The sequence below is a fragment of the Opisthocomus hoazin genome, chromosome 8 (assembly GCF_030867145.1).
Source record: "Opisthocomus hoazin isolate bOpiHoa1 chromosome 8, bOpiHoa1.hap1, whole genome shotgun sequence".
In the NCBI taxonomy this organism is placed as follows: Eukaryota; Metazoa; Chordata; class Aves; order Opisthocomiformes; family Opisthocomidae; genus Opisthocomus; species Opisthocomus hoazin.
The window spans coordinates 10,668,244-10,684,069 of record NC_134421.1 but is presented as its reverse complement, the minus strand read 5'-3'; the positions used below and the strand labels follow the sequence as shown (position 1 = coordinate 10,684,069).

The 15,826-nt window shown below is 45.4% G+C and overlaps 1 protein-coding gene across 6 annotated transcripts in view; it reads right to left on the bottom strand.

The window, feature by feature from the left end:
- The window catches only part of TBXAS1 (thromboxane A synthase 1), a 249,957-nt gene that overhangs the window by 3,945 nt on the left and 230,186 nt on the right, over positions 1–15,826 (bottom strand). For all 6 annotated transcript variants that reach the window (XM_075428425.1, XM_075428429.1, XM_075428427.1 and 3 more), the window contains 3 exons: positions 6,606–6,694; positions 3,902–4,039; positions 868–1,030 (listed from right to left, as the gene is read on the bottom strand). In XM_075428425.1, the coding sequence (XP_075284540.1) occupies positions 868–1,030; positions 3,902–4,039; positions 6,606–6,694 (390 nt within the window). The remainder of the gene's footprint in view (positions 1–867; positions 1,031–3,901; positions 4,040–6,605; positions 6,695–15,826) is intronic.

Here is a 15,826-nt window from a genome sequence, read left to right as displayed (position 1 = left end):
GTATGTATTTGTTCATGTGTGTATAACACCCCCACAAACAGACTTTTTTGCTGGGGGACCAATTCCTACCAGGATTATTGTGGAAGCTGTAAAGTACTTGTTTTACAGTCAGCTGTGGTAGTATAATACTAAACAGAATTTACAGCCAGAGGCTGAGGCAATGGTTGCCCAGGTATACTGTAGATCTGAACAGAAAGAAATTAACTCTATAAACTCTAGAGCTGCTGAGTAAGTGCCAGGTGCAATGTATATAGCAACAGGCATATACTAAAGTGCTGAGATCCCACGCAAGATGTACACCCGTTCTCACCCTGTATAAATCAAGGTATTTGATAGGACAAGGGGGAATGGCTGTAAACTAAAAGAGGGCAGATTTAGATTAGATATTAGGAAGAAATTCTTCACCATGAGGCTGGTGAAACACTGGCACAGGTTGCCCAGCGAAGCGGTGGCTGCCCCCTCCCTGGCAGTGTTCAAGGCCAGGTTGGACGGAGCTCTGAGCAACCTGGTGTGGTGGAAGATGTCCCTGCTCATGGCAGGGGGGTTGCAACCAGGTGATCTTTAAGGTCCCTTCCCACCCAAACCATTCTATGATTCTATGATTTTGACTGCAGCATTGCTACACTGCTCTGCGCTAAGGCAGGGCTGTGTAACTGTTTGTTTTTTTTGAAAAATCATAAAGGTTAAATCACATTTTGAGTAAAACATGCAGTCCAGGCCTCTTGTCTCTCCTTATTATAGCAGTGGTTCTAGCAGTTTTCTTGAATGAAGAGGAATCACAAAGGCAAGCCAGCTGCCCTGTCTGCGACACACTGTCAATTCCCTGACGTTGACAAGTGTGGCCTTTAAGCCTCTGTATGTACAAACCTCAGTCTCTGGGCAAGTCTTAAATTGAAACTTCTGCAAAATCCTCAGCAGAGTCATTTTTGTCTCCAGCAAACCCATTTTCATGCCCATGCAGCCACGGGGTCCTGCCCCAAAGGGCAGGTATGCAAACGGATGTCGTTCCTTCTTGGCGTCCTCTGTAAACCTAGAAGGTGCAGAGATGGAAACCGGTTCGAGAAATGCTTTTTGCTCCTGATTCCATGTTTTTCATTTACATCTCAAAAGGTGGTTATATTTCAATTTGTCTCAATGTACAGGCCAAGGGAACCATTGACAGATGCTGTCCTGATGGGGCTGATGCCCTTAAGTAAACTGGTAATTGACTTACAGCCATCAGCCTTTGTCAGCTGGTGATTCCAGGAGAGGACAGATAGACATTAGAATTACCTCCAATCTACAATGAATTGCCTTCATTTGATAACCCCACGGAGAAGAATGATAACTTCAGGTGCAGACATGCTAGCTGTGTAGACCTTTGCATGTATGAGGGAGAGATGACAGCTAAGAGCAAACGAATGGGCTGCAACGTGAACTAACTAGAATTAGCAACAGCGCTTCCCTGCCGAGCGCTGCAGATGCAGATCAACGGGAATTTCTCTCTGAAGCTTGCAAGGGGAGACGAAATCTCACAGGATTGGACAGGCCATAGAAGACAGTTATGACAATTTAGTGCAGCCCTTCTTTCTGCTCTTGGCCCAGAGAGACCAGGTTCCCAGTTGGGAAACACTGCAATTGCAGAGAGTTCTGTTCTTAGAGCTGAAGTACCTCAGAGTCCAGTTGGCAAAACTGATTAATGTGACAGTCTGTATGCAGATCTGCAACAACTAGCGAGCTTTAAAATATTTGATCAACCCATTATAAATGAGCCTCTTTTTTTCTATTTTTTTTTTTCCACAACGAAGGAAACAAAATTCCTATCTGAACAGCAGTCCAAAGGAAAAAAAGTAAAATCTGTTTGCCAGCATCTATATACTGGACAGAATAAGTACAGACAAGAGTACAGAGTCAGTCAGCACAAGTTATTAGTGTCCATGCATAATCAACAAGGTGAGGCTCATCCTGGCCTGTGCTGAGTCACTGACCAGAGTTGTTCCTTAAAACACGCAAACCTTTACAGCGATGGCATTACCCTGGAAATCCACCCCGTCCTCCCATGTCATCACGTATTTGGAGCTGTTCTGGTAGTACAGAGCTACTTTTCCAGTTCTGTACGTGGATAAAGGTTCTGTCCTTCATGTATAGGGTTATCCCTGAAAATCTCTGATCTGTTTGGTTACAATTTGCAATAACTTTAGACTGCTAAGGCTCAGAGAACTCACGCAGGGTAGAAAGAGATGAGAGGTAATACAGGCTATTTTGAGGTTTGGAAAAAAAATAATATTGCATATTTCTGCTAACCCCATCCCCACGCTTAGATATCCTAAATAAAATTGGGATACTACTGCAGAAAGTACTATAGAAGCCTGTAATTTGAGACTGAACAGCCATTAACTCATTAGAAGCCCGTAATTTGAGATTGAATGACCATTGACTCATGTACTGAGCACTGTTGCATATCCCAGGCAAACAGGTTAATGCAATTCTTGCCTTGCTCACCCCTGTATATTATTCTGGTAAATTTAAAGTCTCTCTTCTATTATTCCTGAGGCAGATTTCAAACCAAAATATTAGGGAGAAAAAGGCTGTAGTTGGATTAATTCATTTTTTTATTAAGCTCTCATTTTATAATTCTTACTAACATTACCAGCTGATACAAGCTGGGGAGAGTGGTAGTAATTATGGTTCGTTCCTCCAGGAAATTTCAAAAGGGCTCACAGATTCATGACAAACAGTGCCTTATGAGTCAAGGGGACTGCAGCCCCCACTATCCATTTTACCCTGTAATGCGCTTTCATACTAGTGTTAGAGTGGTGAATAAACAATTCAGACAGCATTTCTAGATAAGCGTTGCTAAAAATATACCCCAGACTTCCAGTTATTGCTAAGATTCCTCCCCAGCAAAAGCTCTGGGCTTCTCTAACCCTGGCATTGCTCTTCTTCATGGCCTAAGGTGCCTGGCACCGCATGTGCCAAGATTTGCTCCAGAAGGCGCACTGGGCAAACCCACCTACACCACAGATGCGTTTTCTTACTGGCAAAGGCAGTTCTGGGCTGCCTGCCTCACACTCAGTTGTTTGTGGATCATGCACTTTTGTTCTTAGTAGACTAAGAAAAGCTTAAAATGCAGCTGCCCACAAAAGAGCTTAAAATATAGCTGCCCACAAAACTAAATCGTGCTTCCACACAGCACCACATCAGCTGAAACCCTCCCTGTAAGCTCAAGTCTGCATCTGTAAGACAGGGCAGGGTACAAACCCACAACTTGACAGTGCCCCAGCTTGAGAGTGCTCCCCCCCTCTCCCGCCTGCAGCTGAAGAGACTAAATGCTCCATGTGAAAGTGTGCCTTGCCAAGCAGAGCTAAGGACCCAGGAGCCTAACTCAGGGACAGAGAGCAAATTCCCAGGGGGAGATGGGACTGGTTCCCCACTCACAGTGTGCCCACACCGTTACAAGCTCTCAGGTGAAAAGGCTGCTCTAAACCAGCCAGGAGCTGCACGGGTTTGCCGGGTACCTCCATGCTGGTGAATATCTCATCGCAGAATTTCTGCATCCAGAAGCGACGCGACGTGCAGCATCGGATTTGGAAACAGGTCTGAAAGCCTGCGCCACGTCGCAACCTTGGCCACACCTTGCACCCTTTGTGGGATGCGCCACTGCCACCACTTGTCGAATTTGGCAGAAATAACATATTTCTATGATCTAAATTAAATTGTGCTCCTCCAGTGCAAATACTGCTTCGGGTGAATAGTGGGTGACCGTGGCTGTGAAGGAGCAGCAGGATCTGGTGTCTGCATTGGACAGGCTGGAGTCCTGTGCCCACCTTAACACATGAAACAGCGTTTAAGGCAGGTCTTTGATCTACACAGGCCCAAATAAGGACTTCAGCCTAAGAATGGAAAGCATTACTCCACGTACCTCTCAGGAATGAACTTCTCAGGCTCCGGCCAGAACTCAGGGTTATGGTGGAGATGTCCAACTGCTGTTTCAATGACAGCCCCAGCTGGAATACGCTGCCCCAGCACTACGCAGTCTTTAGCTGCTTCCCGAGTGAACCTGCAAAAGTAAGGGTCATGTATCCCAAATGATTAATAAAGGTAAAAATGCAGCAGGAGGGATCCATAAAAGTCAATCTCTTCAGCTGGACTGACCCTGCAATTTTGGGAGTAACACCTTCCCAGTAGATAAATACAGCAACCGTTGCTGATGCTGGTGTCTTCTCAGGTTACAATCATCTCCACCTAGAAGCACACAGCTCCAATCCAGCTGGCTAGCTTTTGCCCTTTTCACAGTGAAGCATTTCTGGCTCCTTACGGCTTTTCAAAACGCTAACTGTTCAACTGCAATTTTGATTCCGATGTTTGCTTTAGACTCATTTTTTTATGGAAACTGCAGTTGAAATGTGTCAGTCATCTCTAATAACAGGCAGAAAGAGTGTGCTGGTTTGCTTTCAGGAAAAAACATACATCAAATATAGTTCTGAGTTCGTTTATTTGAGAAGCTCCCCCACGTTGGGACAGCACCTGAAACTCAGCAAGGGATGATTTTAATATTAGGGCTAAGTGTTCTGCTGCTGCTGCTACAAAAATGCAATCAATTCACAAGCCTTGGAGACATGCGTTTCACATACACTCAACAAAGCTAGGCATGACGTTAGCAACAAAACTCTCCGGTTTCCTCCCACCCTGTGGTGACAGGTGACAGAGCAGGACTGTCCTCAGGAACCTCATCGTGACAAGACGACTGAAAAAAGCCACCTGCCAAAGCCGAGCTTGGGTCTGCAAACCTTGTAAAAAACAGTGTGTGGGTGTGCGTGTGCGGCAGCAGATCCTGATATAGCTCTTTTGGTGCTTGGGTGGTCGCTGCGGACCCCAGCCCAGCCCCAGGTGGGTACCCTGCAATCTCAGCCTAGGAGCAATTCCCCGGCACCAGCTGGGAGCGCAGGGGCGAGACAACGTGCAGGAGCTCCCTTTGCTGCTCCCTGCCCTCGGCCTACAAAGTTGAACAAAGATTTCAGTTTCGGGGCCGTCAGCCTGGTATCATTACAGGATGACGTTCTTTCCTCGCTGTCACCCATCTCCCTCTTTCTCATAGACAAATAAATCACAGAGGCTCCAAACCTGGAACAAAACACTGGCATGCTGAAAAACACGTTGACAAGCCATCCTTCTCATCCCTACATGAATTTGGTGACAGTGGAAACATGAGTTCTGGGGAAGAAAGTTCTCTGGCTAGTAAGTTCGTTTATTTAAAAAACCAACTCATTTTATAATATTTCATAGCTTGGCTGCTACTGATTTTTCCCCTAACTCACCATTATCCTTGTCATAGGCAATTAGCGTCTTTCTGAGGCACTGGGCTGTCCTATCCATTCCACATCCATCAGAGTAAAAGCCAGATCAATAAACACCACCGACAATGCCAACCGAAACTTCGGAACAACTTTGCTCCGTTCTCCTTCTGTTTCCCATCTGACAAACATTGATTTTTTTCCCAGTGTTTCAGCTGAAACTCAAAGATCCCTGACACTTTCACTGGCAAAACAATTTCCACTCGTATACCGTGTATAACATGGTAAACCCCACGCATCTCATCCAGGAGCGAGTATCTGTGACATTTAGTCTCTGAACAATCCTGTAGATGTCCATGGAAAACTCCTGACTTCCGATCTTTGTGAACATGCAAAAGAGAATATGATTTTAAGCTTTTTTATTTTAAGGTGCTTGCAATCATGGGGTAAATTTTTCAAAGACTCTCACAGCAAACTCAGCTTTGACTCCTTTCCAGTCATCTGAATTTTTCCCCTGCCTTCGTGAGAAGCAGTGCAACTGGCTGACCACTTTGCAAAGTTCCGTTCTTAACATTTGCATTTATGCTTGTGATAATGTGGAAATTTGGCAATCAAACAGTTTTCTAATTTCTTTTCCCCTTATTTTCAGTTCATCCACACAACTTAGTAAAATTAGTCTTGTGTGAATTGGAGTAAAACTTTCAAAATTTAATGGATGTAGCCCTTAGCTTAGCTATATTAGTGTAACACAGTTTTAAGCGCGAAGCGGTAGGGGTCCAACTCAGTCACACGACGTGCGAATGTGCAACCCTTCCACAGATCGGGGCCTTAACGACTGGCAGGGTAACTCACCCCCCAGCCAGCAGGCTAGGGTAGGTCTTTGCTCCATATCCCCGAGGCCCAAGGCATACGGAAGCAGCAGTATCTGGCTTTCTAAGGCCAGTCCTGCTGCAAAATGGCTCCGTCCTCTAATCTTAGAGGATGTGAAGAACGGTAAGGAAGAAATCTTGGCCAATGTGTTGTAAAAAACTGCTTTAGAAATACCAGTATTAGCTAGTTTTCCTTCAACAGGCCACATTATATCTTTCAAACACACAAGCAGCATTGATGTTGGCACGGAGACCAAGGGCACATTGGTCTTCCAGGAGCAGATTTCCATTTTACGGAGCTAGGGATCTACACTGTAGAATCAGAAGGGGAAAAAAAAAAGATATCTGAATGCAGGCGGGTAAAAAAAAGATATACCTGAATGCAGGTGGGTAAAAAAGAAGATACCTGAATGCAGGTGGGTAAAAAGATACCTGAATGCAGGTGGGTAAAAAAAAGATATACCTGAATGCAGGTGGGTACATGCGCAATGTCTCTGCAACCACCATGTCCAGATAGGGGAGTTCTTGTACATTTTGGTAATCAGGCACCATCTGAAAAGGCAGGAAGAAAGGAACAATTACATTTTCTCACATCTAAGTGCCAAACTCATCTCAGATTAGCTTTTAAATCATCTATTTTTCACTGGGCATTTTTCCTGTAGAAGAACTTGATGTCTCATCTAAAACAGTAAATGATAAAATTATACAGAAATGTGGGCAGTAATTAAATGTGTGTATAACATTCCTTTTATCATCAAAACACTTTGGTGCATAGCCCAGCTGAAGATATAATAATAAATCAGCTTGCTAGGAAGTATGGAAAACAGGGCATTACAGAGAGCATTAACAGCTACAACAGAGCTGTTGTTTCATACATGCACTAAAATCTGCACAGGACCCTTGTTTCTTCCCAAAGACGAGAGAGCAGCAGACCAGGAGCACTTTGTTCATAAGAAACAGCAAGTCCTTCAGTTATTCTGTTGACGCTGGAGCAAACCCTTCACCCTTTCCCAGTCACAGAAATAAAGCAAAGTGCTAGTGCTGCACTGCCTGCGGAGGGGTGGGAGATAGAATCACAGAATCATAGAATGGTTTGGGTTGGAAGGGACCTTAAAGATCATCTGGTTCTAACCCTCCTGCCATGAGCAGGGACACCTTCCACCAGCCCAGGTTGCTCAGAGCTCCATCCAACCTGGCCTTGAACACTTCCAGGGAGGGGGCAGCCACAGCTTCTCTGGGCAGCCTGTGCCAGTGTTTCACCACCCTCATGGTGAAGAATTTTTTCCTAATATCTAATCTAAATCTGCCCTCTTCCGGCACCCCGATGAGGAATGGCGCGCAGTGGCAAATCGCTCTGCCGAGTGGAGGGGGCTGAGGCACAGCTCAGATCCCACCCAGCAGGACTGCAGTAGTGCCTGGGCAGAGAAGCCTGTTTCCTCCCGTGGCCACCCCTTGAGTAATGCTACTTAATTTTGCATGACAGGCAACGCCTGAGCCTGCATTTTCATAGGGCTACAAAACCACCCCACCCTTGACAACGAGTGGTGGGCACTAAAGGCCAAACAGGGCTGTAGCTCAGCAGACTTTGCCCTCTGACAGGCAGCAAACAGACAGCGAGAGACACCAAACCGCGGACGACCACCAGCAGCGGTGACACGACGCATGGACGCACGGAGATTTTTCTCCCACTGTTACTTCCTTGGAAAAAGGACATTTTCCCTGCCTTATTTCAATGCTCTCAGCAGAGGGCGGCCAAAGTACACCTAATAACGTCGTCAGGAAAGCAGAGTTTTGCTTTAAATTAGAGCATCTCCTAAAGAGTGACACGGAGTAAATTGGAGAAAAGCACAGACGTCAGACTAGACTAAACCTTTTATGAAGATTTGGGGCCCCTGCCGTTCACAAAGGGGACTGGATTCCATCCTCCCTTTATTTACTACAGCACTTTTCATGTATAATGCATATTTTATTGAATTTTCATGCAAAAACATATGGTACATACTGAAAATACTAAGCAGAGAACAACTCCAGATGGTACGCAGAAAAGGCGCACAATAGAACGAGGATACCTTGCCGGATTAGGGTATCCCACTTATTCAGCACTAAGTCACCATGCACCATTTCACATTAACTGATCTTTTCTAGGAAGGAAATAGATACATTCTATTATCCCCATCTTTTTTGGCTCAGGAAAGAAAAGCAGAACGAGAGAAAGTAATTTGCACAGGCTGAGCAGAACCAGTGTGCCTGCTCCTCTCTTAGGGAAAAAGATGCAACTCAGCTTGTCAATACATGAACTGTTTTGCCAGTGTATGTCAAGTATTATCGATGCAGGAAGTATAGACTGCACTGACAGGACAGCCTTTCAACGCTGCTTTTACATTGCAGTAGTGCCCAGTAACTCAAACCTTTGGCTTTGGTTGTCAGACAAAGGACTAAGTGACTAAAAGCCACAAACGGCAGCAACATCATGAGAACCACGGCCGAAGGCTGTGCAGGGAGCTATGCTCCAATGATCTGAATAGCTAAAACAGAAGACAGGAGGATGATTTTTCTCATCCTCGTTTTGCAGAAAGGGACCTGAGGGCTACCTGATTTCGCACAGGAAATCAGTAGCAGAGGCTGGAAATGAACTTGATCAGACTGAAACCTCAGCCCTTTGTGGCAAAACCACGCTTCTCCATCACCACACAGGTGCTCCACGCTTTGAAGCAAGTGCATGCTGTGGTCTGTATTCATTCTTTTCCCTGCTAATTATATATCTCTCTTTCAGAACTTTCCTCTGTCCTTTTTATACCGTTCTCCTGCACCTCTCTGAATCCCGGGTCAGCATCTGAGTCGTGTCCCTGAAGTTCCTCCCGATTCCATGGCCAGGCTGGCTGAGGGAAAAGTTCAGGCTCAGAGTAAATGAGTGGTGGAGCCAAGAGCACACTGTGATGTGTTCAATTCTCTGAGCCATGCTCTTTCCACTGGGCCTTCCTGTCTCTCTCATAATCCCTCTACTTCTGCAGTCAATAATTAAGATAATTATACGGTAACCTGATATCATAAGTAGCCACTAAATCAAGCCATACATCAACAAATAATATAACACTGAATTATGGGAGCTTTGATTTGCTCTTTCAAATAGCTTCTGTACCTTCAGGGGATTAGCAGTTCAGAAAACAAAACAAAGGTGCAAAAATAGCTGATTTTCCTTAGAAGAAAATTCCTTTTGCTTACATAAAGAAAAAGGGGTCAGTCAAATGGCAGCACGGTGAACTCTGCTATCGTAAGCATGGCAGACACATCAGTCATTTCCTACATCTGATGCAACTTAATTATTGGCACTTCCATGCTTTTAGCATCAAAGTAGCTGGACCTAATTTAGCAGTTGTTTGCAAGGGCTGACCCAGGGCTGTGTAAAGTACACACCAGCCAAGTATCTCTGTTTAGGAAGGACAGTTCACTGATTTTTTTTCCCTTTCAAAGAAAATATTTTCCATTTGTTTTTCCACTCCCTCTCTTCAAAATATTCCTTTAGCCAAGCACTTTTCAAAGGAACTTAAATACGCTTTTCTCCCTAAACGTCCCTATTTATATCTTTCAACTGCTGGCAGGTTTGCTGGGGTGGGGGGTGGTGTTGTGCAAAATGCCACTTTAACCCCCTGCAAAAAAAATGTCTCCACTGCCTCTTACTCAAGAATGGGTGTTTTTTTCATTAAGAAAGAGATTCCTTTCTGTAACAAGTAGAGATGGGGGGGGAGAAAGGAGGCACTACATTTCATGTAATAAAACATCCCATATTTTAATTTTGCAGCCACTGCTTTGCACAGCAGTTTGTCTTCTGCTTTGCACAGCCTTGTAGTATCTTTTCCTGTTGACGTGGAAGTGAAATGGCCATGTAAAGTCTTGTGGCGTTTCTCTGTGTGCGTATTTCCCCGGTTTGATTTCTGGAGGTGCGGTGGTACACCCTGACCCATCCCAGACCGTTCGATCACTTCTGAGGTCCAGAAAGCGTCTAGTTTGGCCACAAACTCCCCTTTATGAGTAACAAAAGATCCCAGGCCTCTATTCCTTAGAAAAAGGTGGGAAATCAATTCTTCATCCCACAGAGTACCCTGAGGTGAAACACCAGCAGTGATTATAAAATTGTCTATGATGTGCTACAAGGATGATACATGTTTTAATCCCCATATAAATTCCCAGAGAGATAACTGCCTTCAGATCCACCTCTGCTTTTCAGTATTGGCTTTAACGTTTTCTAGGCAGGCAAGCCTATTTTTTGCCACCACCCTCAGTTAACTTTTCATTCCTCAATGAACACCAAGGGAACCCAAGTGCTGACAGGCGAGGTCTCGCCAATCTTTCTGCTGCAGTTTGAGATGTTACTGTTCCCAGTTGCTCGCTCCTCTTTGCTGGCTGTGCTTAGCATCACCACAGCCAAGTCAGCAGAAGGCAACATATGCCTGCACCTCAGTCGCTTCCATACGACGTCCAGCATGAGCCCATCTTCAGCAACAGTTTAAGACAAAATACTAACTTTTCCCCAAAGTAGCTGCTGAGCGAGGCACAGATCCTCCTCTGCCACCTCTGTTTTGGGAATGGCAATCCAAGTACACAACAGTGACTAAAAGATTTCCACTTATCCTATTGGTCATGGTCTGGTGGGACTCAGCAGCCAGAAATGAATAAAATCAGAGAAAATTTTATGAAGCTGACAGAGTGTGACATGCACCTGAAATTGATTTGGAAGCAGCGAAGGCTGCAGAGACCACATTCCTCATAACTAGCGCTGCTGAGTCATGGCCTGAGACTGAACCGGCTGCGGTTTCTGAGAAATTGCAATCCATATCAAATGCCTCATGGGCAGGTGTGACTGTGACAACGTCCATGCCAGAGAGATGACGTGCAGATCTGCTGAAGTGCAGATGCAGATCTCTGAGTTATCTGTGTACGCATAGCTACACAGCCCACACCGGCTCTCCCCCAAAATGTAGACTTTGGATAGCAATAGGATAGGAGGCAGTGAGTCGAAAACCTGCCAGCCTCATCCCCAGTCACTTTCACCCACCCCCCCTGCCAATATGCCAGAAGAGCTGTTCAGACCATCACCACAGCCAGGATTCACAAACAGGTCAATAATGTTTCTTGATCAAATGGATCAAAAGCTGCCGATAGATCAAAGAATCTGCTTGGGGTTTTGACCACTCTTTGGTCACCTCTAGGAGCTGCTCGTCCCCTAACAGAACTAGAGCCTGTGTGCCACTCTTAGCCTAGCCTTCTAGCAAAATATTCAGTTCTTGACTACAGAATTGAGAACAAGGTACAGGAATGAAAAACAGGATAACAAGCCTGAATTCCAAATTGAGGTGCAACAGCAAGGGCCTTCCTGAGCTGCCCAGCACCTCTCCTCTTGAATCCTTACAGCACGCCTTGGTAGCACTAAAGCCTCATCAGCAGCATTGTGCCTTCTCACATGCTCTCAGAAATGAACGTTCAAGCAAGTCCTCAGCTCAATCCCCTCATACCTCTTTCCCTGGCAGCAGGCAAAGGCTATCCAAAACATGCACTCCCATGCTTTCTCTTTATTTCTTTGTTCCATATGGGTTACCTGCCACCTCTCTCATCTGCTGGGGTTGTCACTCAAATGGAAATGCAGCCCGCAGGCTCTCGCCCCTACCCTTGGTGGAAGCTCACCGGGTTTGGGAGGGTTGCCTTGCTCATTGAGGCACTGCCCAAGCTGCAGCAGCACCCACTCCTTTAGATGTCTCAAATAAACTCCTCCCGGCTCCTCCTAAAGACCGTGCGTGCCAAAAAAATTTAGTATTACAGTATTTTGTTTAAAACACCTGCCCCTCACCCCCACACCTCCTCCTACCCCGCCCTTCACGTTCCCCCACTCGCCGGGTCCATCGCCACGCAAGTCGGGTGAGCACAGGCAGAGGCAGGGGCCGATACGCACGCCAAGTTCAGAGGCGGTGGGAAAGGCCGGCGCACCAGTAACGCACTGATAACCACATTACATGGCAGATCTTGTAGCCAAATTCCCTCTGTTACTTTGGTGTAAATCCACGCAGCTCCCTGGGGTTGTATCAGTGCAAGGGAGAGGAAAATGTGGCTCCGAGTATGCACCCAGCAGAGCTGGGGAAAGAGCCAGAAAGTGTAAGGTTACAGCAGTGTCGACTCTCTTTAATGTTACTTTGCTTTCTGAATCAAAGACTTCAGCTCCTGACAGAAGACAGACCTGCACTACCTCCAGTAGCTTTCGTGGTGCCAAAACAAGGTCTTCGTAGCATCACTGTTCACAAGGAAACTTCTGTGAGATAAAAATACTTCCTGAAACTGAACAGTGTCCCAAAACCAAACAGATAAACACAAGAGCTGCGACCAAAACAGTCAGAAATTCTCTTCCACCTACATTACTGCTGACACATGGTGATCAGCAAGAACAGAATGAGTGCCATCAGGTAGAAGCTCTGAAAAAAAAAAGACAGGAAAAGAGAAGAAAATCACGAAGGAAATCACTTATGAGGCAAGCTACCAACGAAAAGAAAGGAGAAAATCTGTTTCAATCTCAGTTTCATAAATTTGTCAGCTCCGCTTAGTCCCAGACTCCTGTGCCAAGAGAACTGGGTGCCCTTGAACGAAAAGCGAATAAATAACTGGGAGTGAGACGGGGGGCCTGGGGCCCTCTGCTGTCACAAAGGCATGCTCATAGTGCCGGGCCAGGCATCTTTTAAGACACAAGCACCCTCGTTATTCTTTTTTTTTAACTTAGGCTTGGTGGGGAAGAGTAGCTGCTCTCCAGAAGCGGCTCCCGACCTGTATGCAAGGCTTGCCTCGCTCTGCCTCTTCGTGGACGGGATATAATCCCCAGCCGTGCACTGCAGAGGGCAAAGCCCATCAGAGGCACAGAGGCTGCCCGTTTCTCGCCTCCTTGAAAACCACTCAGCCCCCAGGAAATCTCCCCTGGTTCTCTCATCAGCCCACCGAGGCCCGAAAGTCTTTCCTCCTAAACTTGTCTGACACAATCAAAATTTCTACTTGGGTGGCAGAAATGCTGAATGGGGAAGGATCCCAGTGGGAGGGAGGCAAGGAGGAAATTAAACAGGAGAAAGCACTGCCAGAGGCCCAACAGGCTGAGAAAGAGAATTATAAAACTGGGGTAGGTCTGTCCGAAGGGCATGTCACCAGTCCAAAGCACATTAAGCACTGAAGTTCGTGCAAGACTTAATCCTTCCTGCTATAGAAGTGTCCCTTGGTAGTTGCTGCAGATCTACAGGAATAAAGAGGAGGGATTTTTTTCCCCCCTCTCAGCAGACATTCATGGTATCACATAAGAGCCAGATGATTTAATTTAATCATTCCTGCTCCAGCTGGTATTTTCTGTATGGAGGTGACGGTGCTTTAAATTAGGGCCTTGCATATAAAAGGCCCATGTGTTTAGTTTAATCAAACGTTCTTTCCTCATGCTATGTTATATTAAATGGCATCAGCATGAATTTTCATGCTGCAAATAAAGGCTATCATATGGGCTGTGTAGTGAGGTCCTCTTTGGTTGTTCTTCATCTCTACGGCCTCATAGGCTTGGCAGCCTTACGCACCGAGAGGTGACTCAGCTCCAGGCATGCAGTTTAGGGAAATAAGCCCTAGAGACCATGGTCCAGCCTACGAGGAGGGCAGAGCTTTACACCAGATAAATTACTTCAGTAATTCCCCCTTCTGCAGATACTTAAATATTGGCTTGAGCCAGTGGCTGCTGAAGTCATTGGCTTCAGCGGTTGCTGGATGAGACCTTTTCTGAATTAGTAAACAGGCAAACATTCACAGCAAAGAAACTGCAAGATTCTCCCATCACTCAGCATAATTATTATTTGCTCCGACAAGGGCAGGTCAGTTTTAATACCATACAACATTTATGTAGTGCCTGATGCCTTGAAAACATTTTATGTACATTAGGTGCAGTACAGCAATAATAAAACTTTGCCTTTCCATAGTTTCTTTTCCCCTGAGGCTCGCAAAGCATTTAGCAAACATTAATTAGTTGGTCATCTTCCAAACGCATGTGTGCGGTGCTCCTGGTAAATGCTCCCTCCCTGTACACAAGGGACCAGCAGAGGTGCTGAAGACCGAGGCCAACAATTTACAACCTTGAGTCGAGCACCCACCAACTCAAGCCTTCATAAGGAGCCTGAAATTTTTTTCAGCGGCACTGTACTCCTGTGAGTAAACAGACAAATACTGCTCTGAATGCATAGACTTAAAATGACCAAAAAAGAAAGAAATCCATTGTAAGGCATTTAAATAAGTCTTAAACAAAAAGGAGCTTTGTTTGGTTTTAGCTGCCAAGATCATAATTCAGGGCTCAGCCTGTCCTTGAGAAACTGGTGGTAATAAAAGTACAGAAAGAAAAGAAGCTTTTCTGGTGTCATAGCTACAGTTCCTTGCTGTAGACTACGGCATTTCCTGCCTAAAACAGGTAAAATCTTCACCCTTCTCTCCTTACTTTCCCATAGCGAAGGATCAGAGCCAAAGAGAGAAATAATTTTCTAATATATGGTTTAAAACTGATGAGCTGTGTGAAGCCTTGGAGCAGAGGAGCGCTGGTACGTCCCATCTGCATGGCAACTCTTGACCTCCAGCTCCCTTTTCTCCCTATCCAGACAGCACTGGCAAAATCCCTCAGGTGGGACCTGTTCTGTGTCACTCCCACTTGCTGCCTCATTTCTTGATTGGCGATGTGGCTTATGCTGTGTCCAGTCCCAGCTCCAAATTTTAGCATACGTCCTTTCTACAGAGCACAAGGGAAAAGCGTGTTCCTGTTGAAACTTCTCACATTTTAGCTGAGAATATGAAAAATTGAGAAAGGAAAGGGAAAAACTTCTTTTCTGACCAAAGCTACTCAAGCCTTGAGCACAACAAAGCAATTTACAATTGGTATGTGAAAAAACTTGATAGCACTTAAAACAGCTGTTGTGTTTTCTCCCTCTAATAGATGCAGAAGCTCTTTCAAAAAAACTAGATGCAGTCCAAAACCCACTACTCCAAGCTCAGTGGGGAGCTGGCTATGAGCAGGGGTGTCTGCTACCGTGACACTATCCTATGACAAACCTCTCTAGATATTCAGATAAAGCTGTCTGCAACGCATCCTGGCAGATGCCTATTCAAGGATTTCTTTCCCTTTCTTCCCTTACTCTATCTCTTCTCCATCTGGGAACACAGAAATTTGCCTAAGCCTGCTCACACTTAGATTTAGTGAAGCCATCATGGTGTCATGTTCTGGCGGTGGTTTGTGTCTTTGCTTTCCTCTACCCTTTGTAGAGCAGCATGGCACGGCTGTCCATCTGTTTATGATTTACTTCACACAATGACTTGGTCCTGATTACACTGATAGGCACAGTAGGTTGTTTGAGGGCCAACTGTATCTCTGTAACGACACCCAAACTGTACCCAGATCGTGGGAAAGTTTCCAATCAAAAAAGGCCAGTGGAAAAACTCTTACTGGGTCCTCCCCCAGGAGAGCCTTCCTGTCTTAATCGCAAGAAGGAAAAACAAAAACTTAATTTTTTAGCTGGATTTCTTCTGCAATTATCGGCATCCAAGTGATCCACAAAAACTGCACAGAAGACATGAAAAGAAACCGAAACACCTTTCTGACATTTAAAGATGCATATCAGAGAAGAGATTATAAACAACAGCATG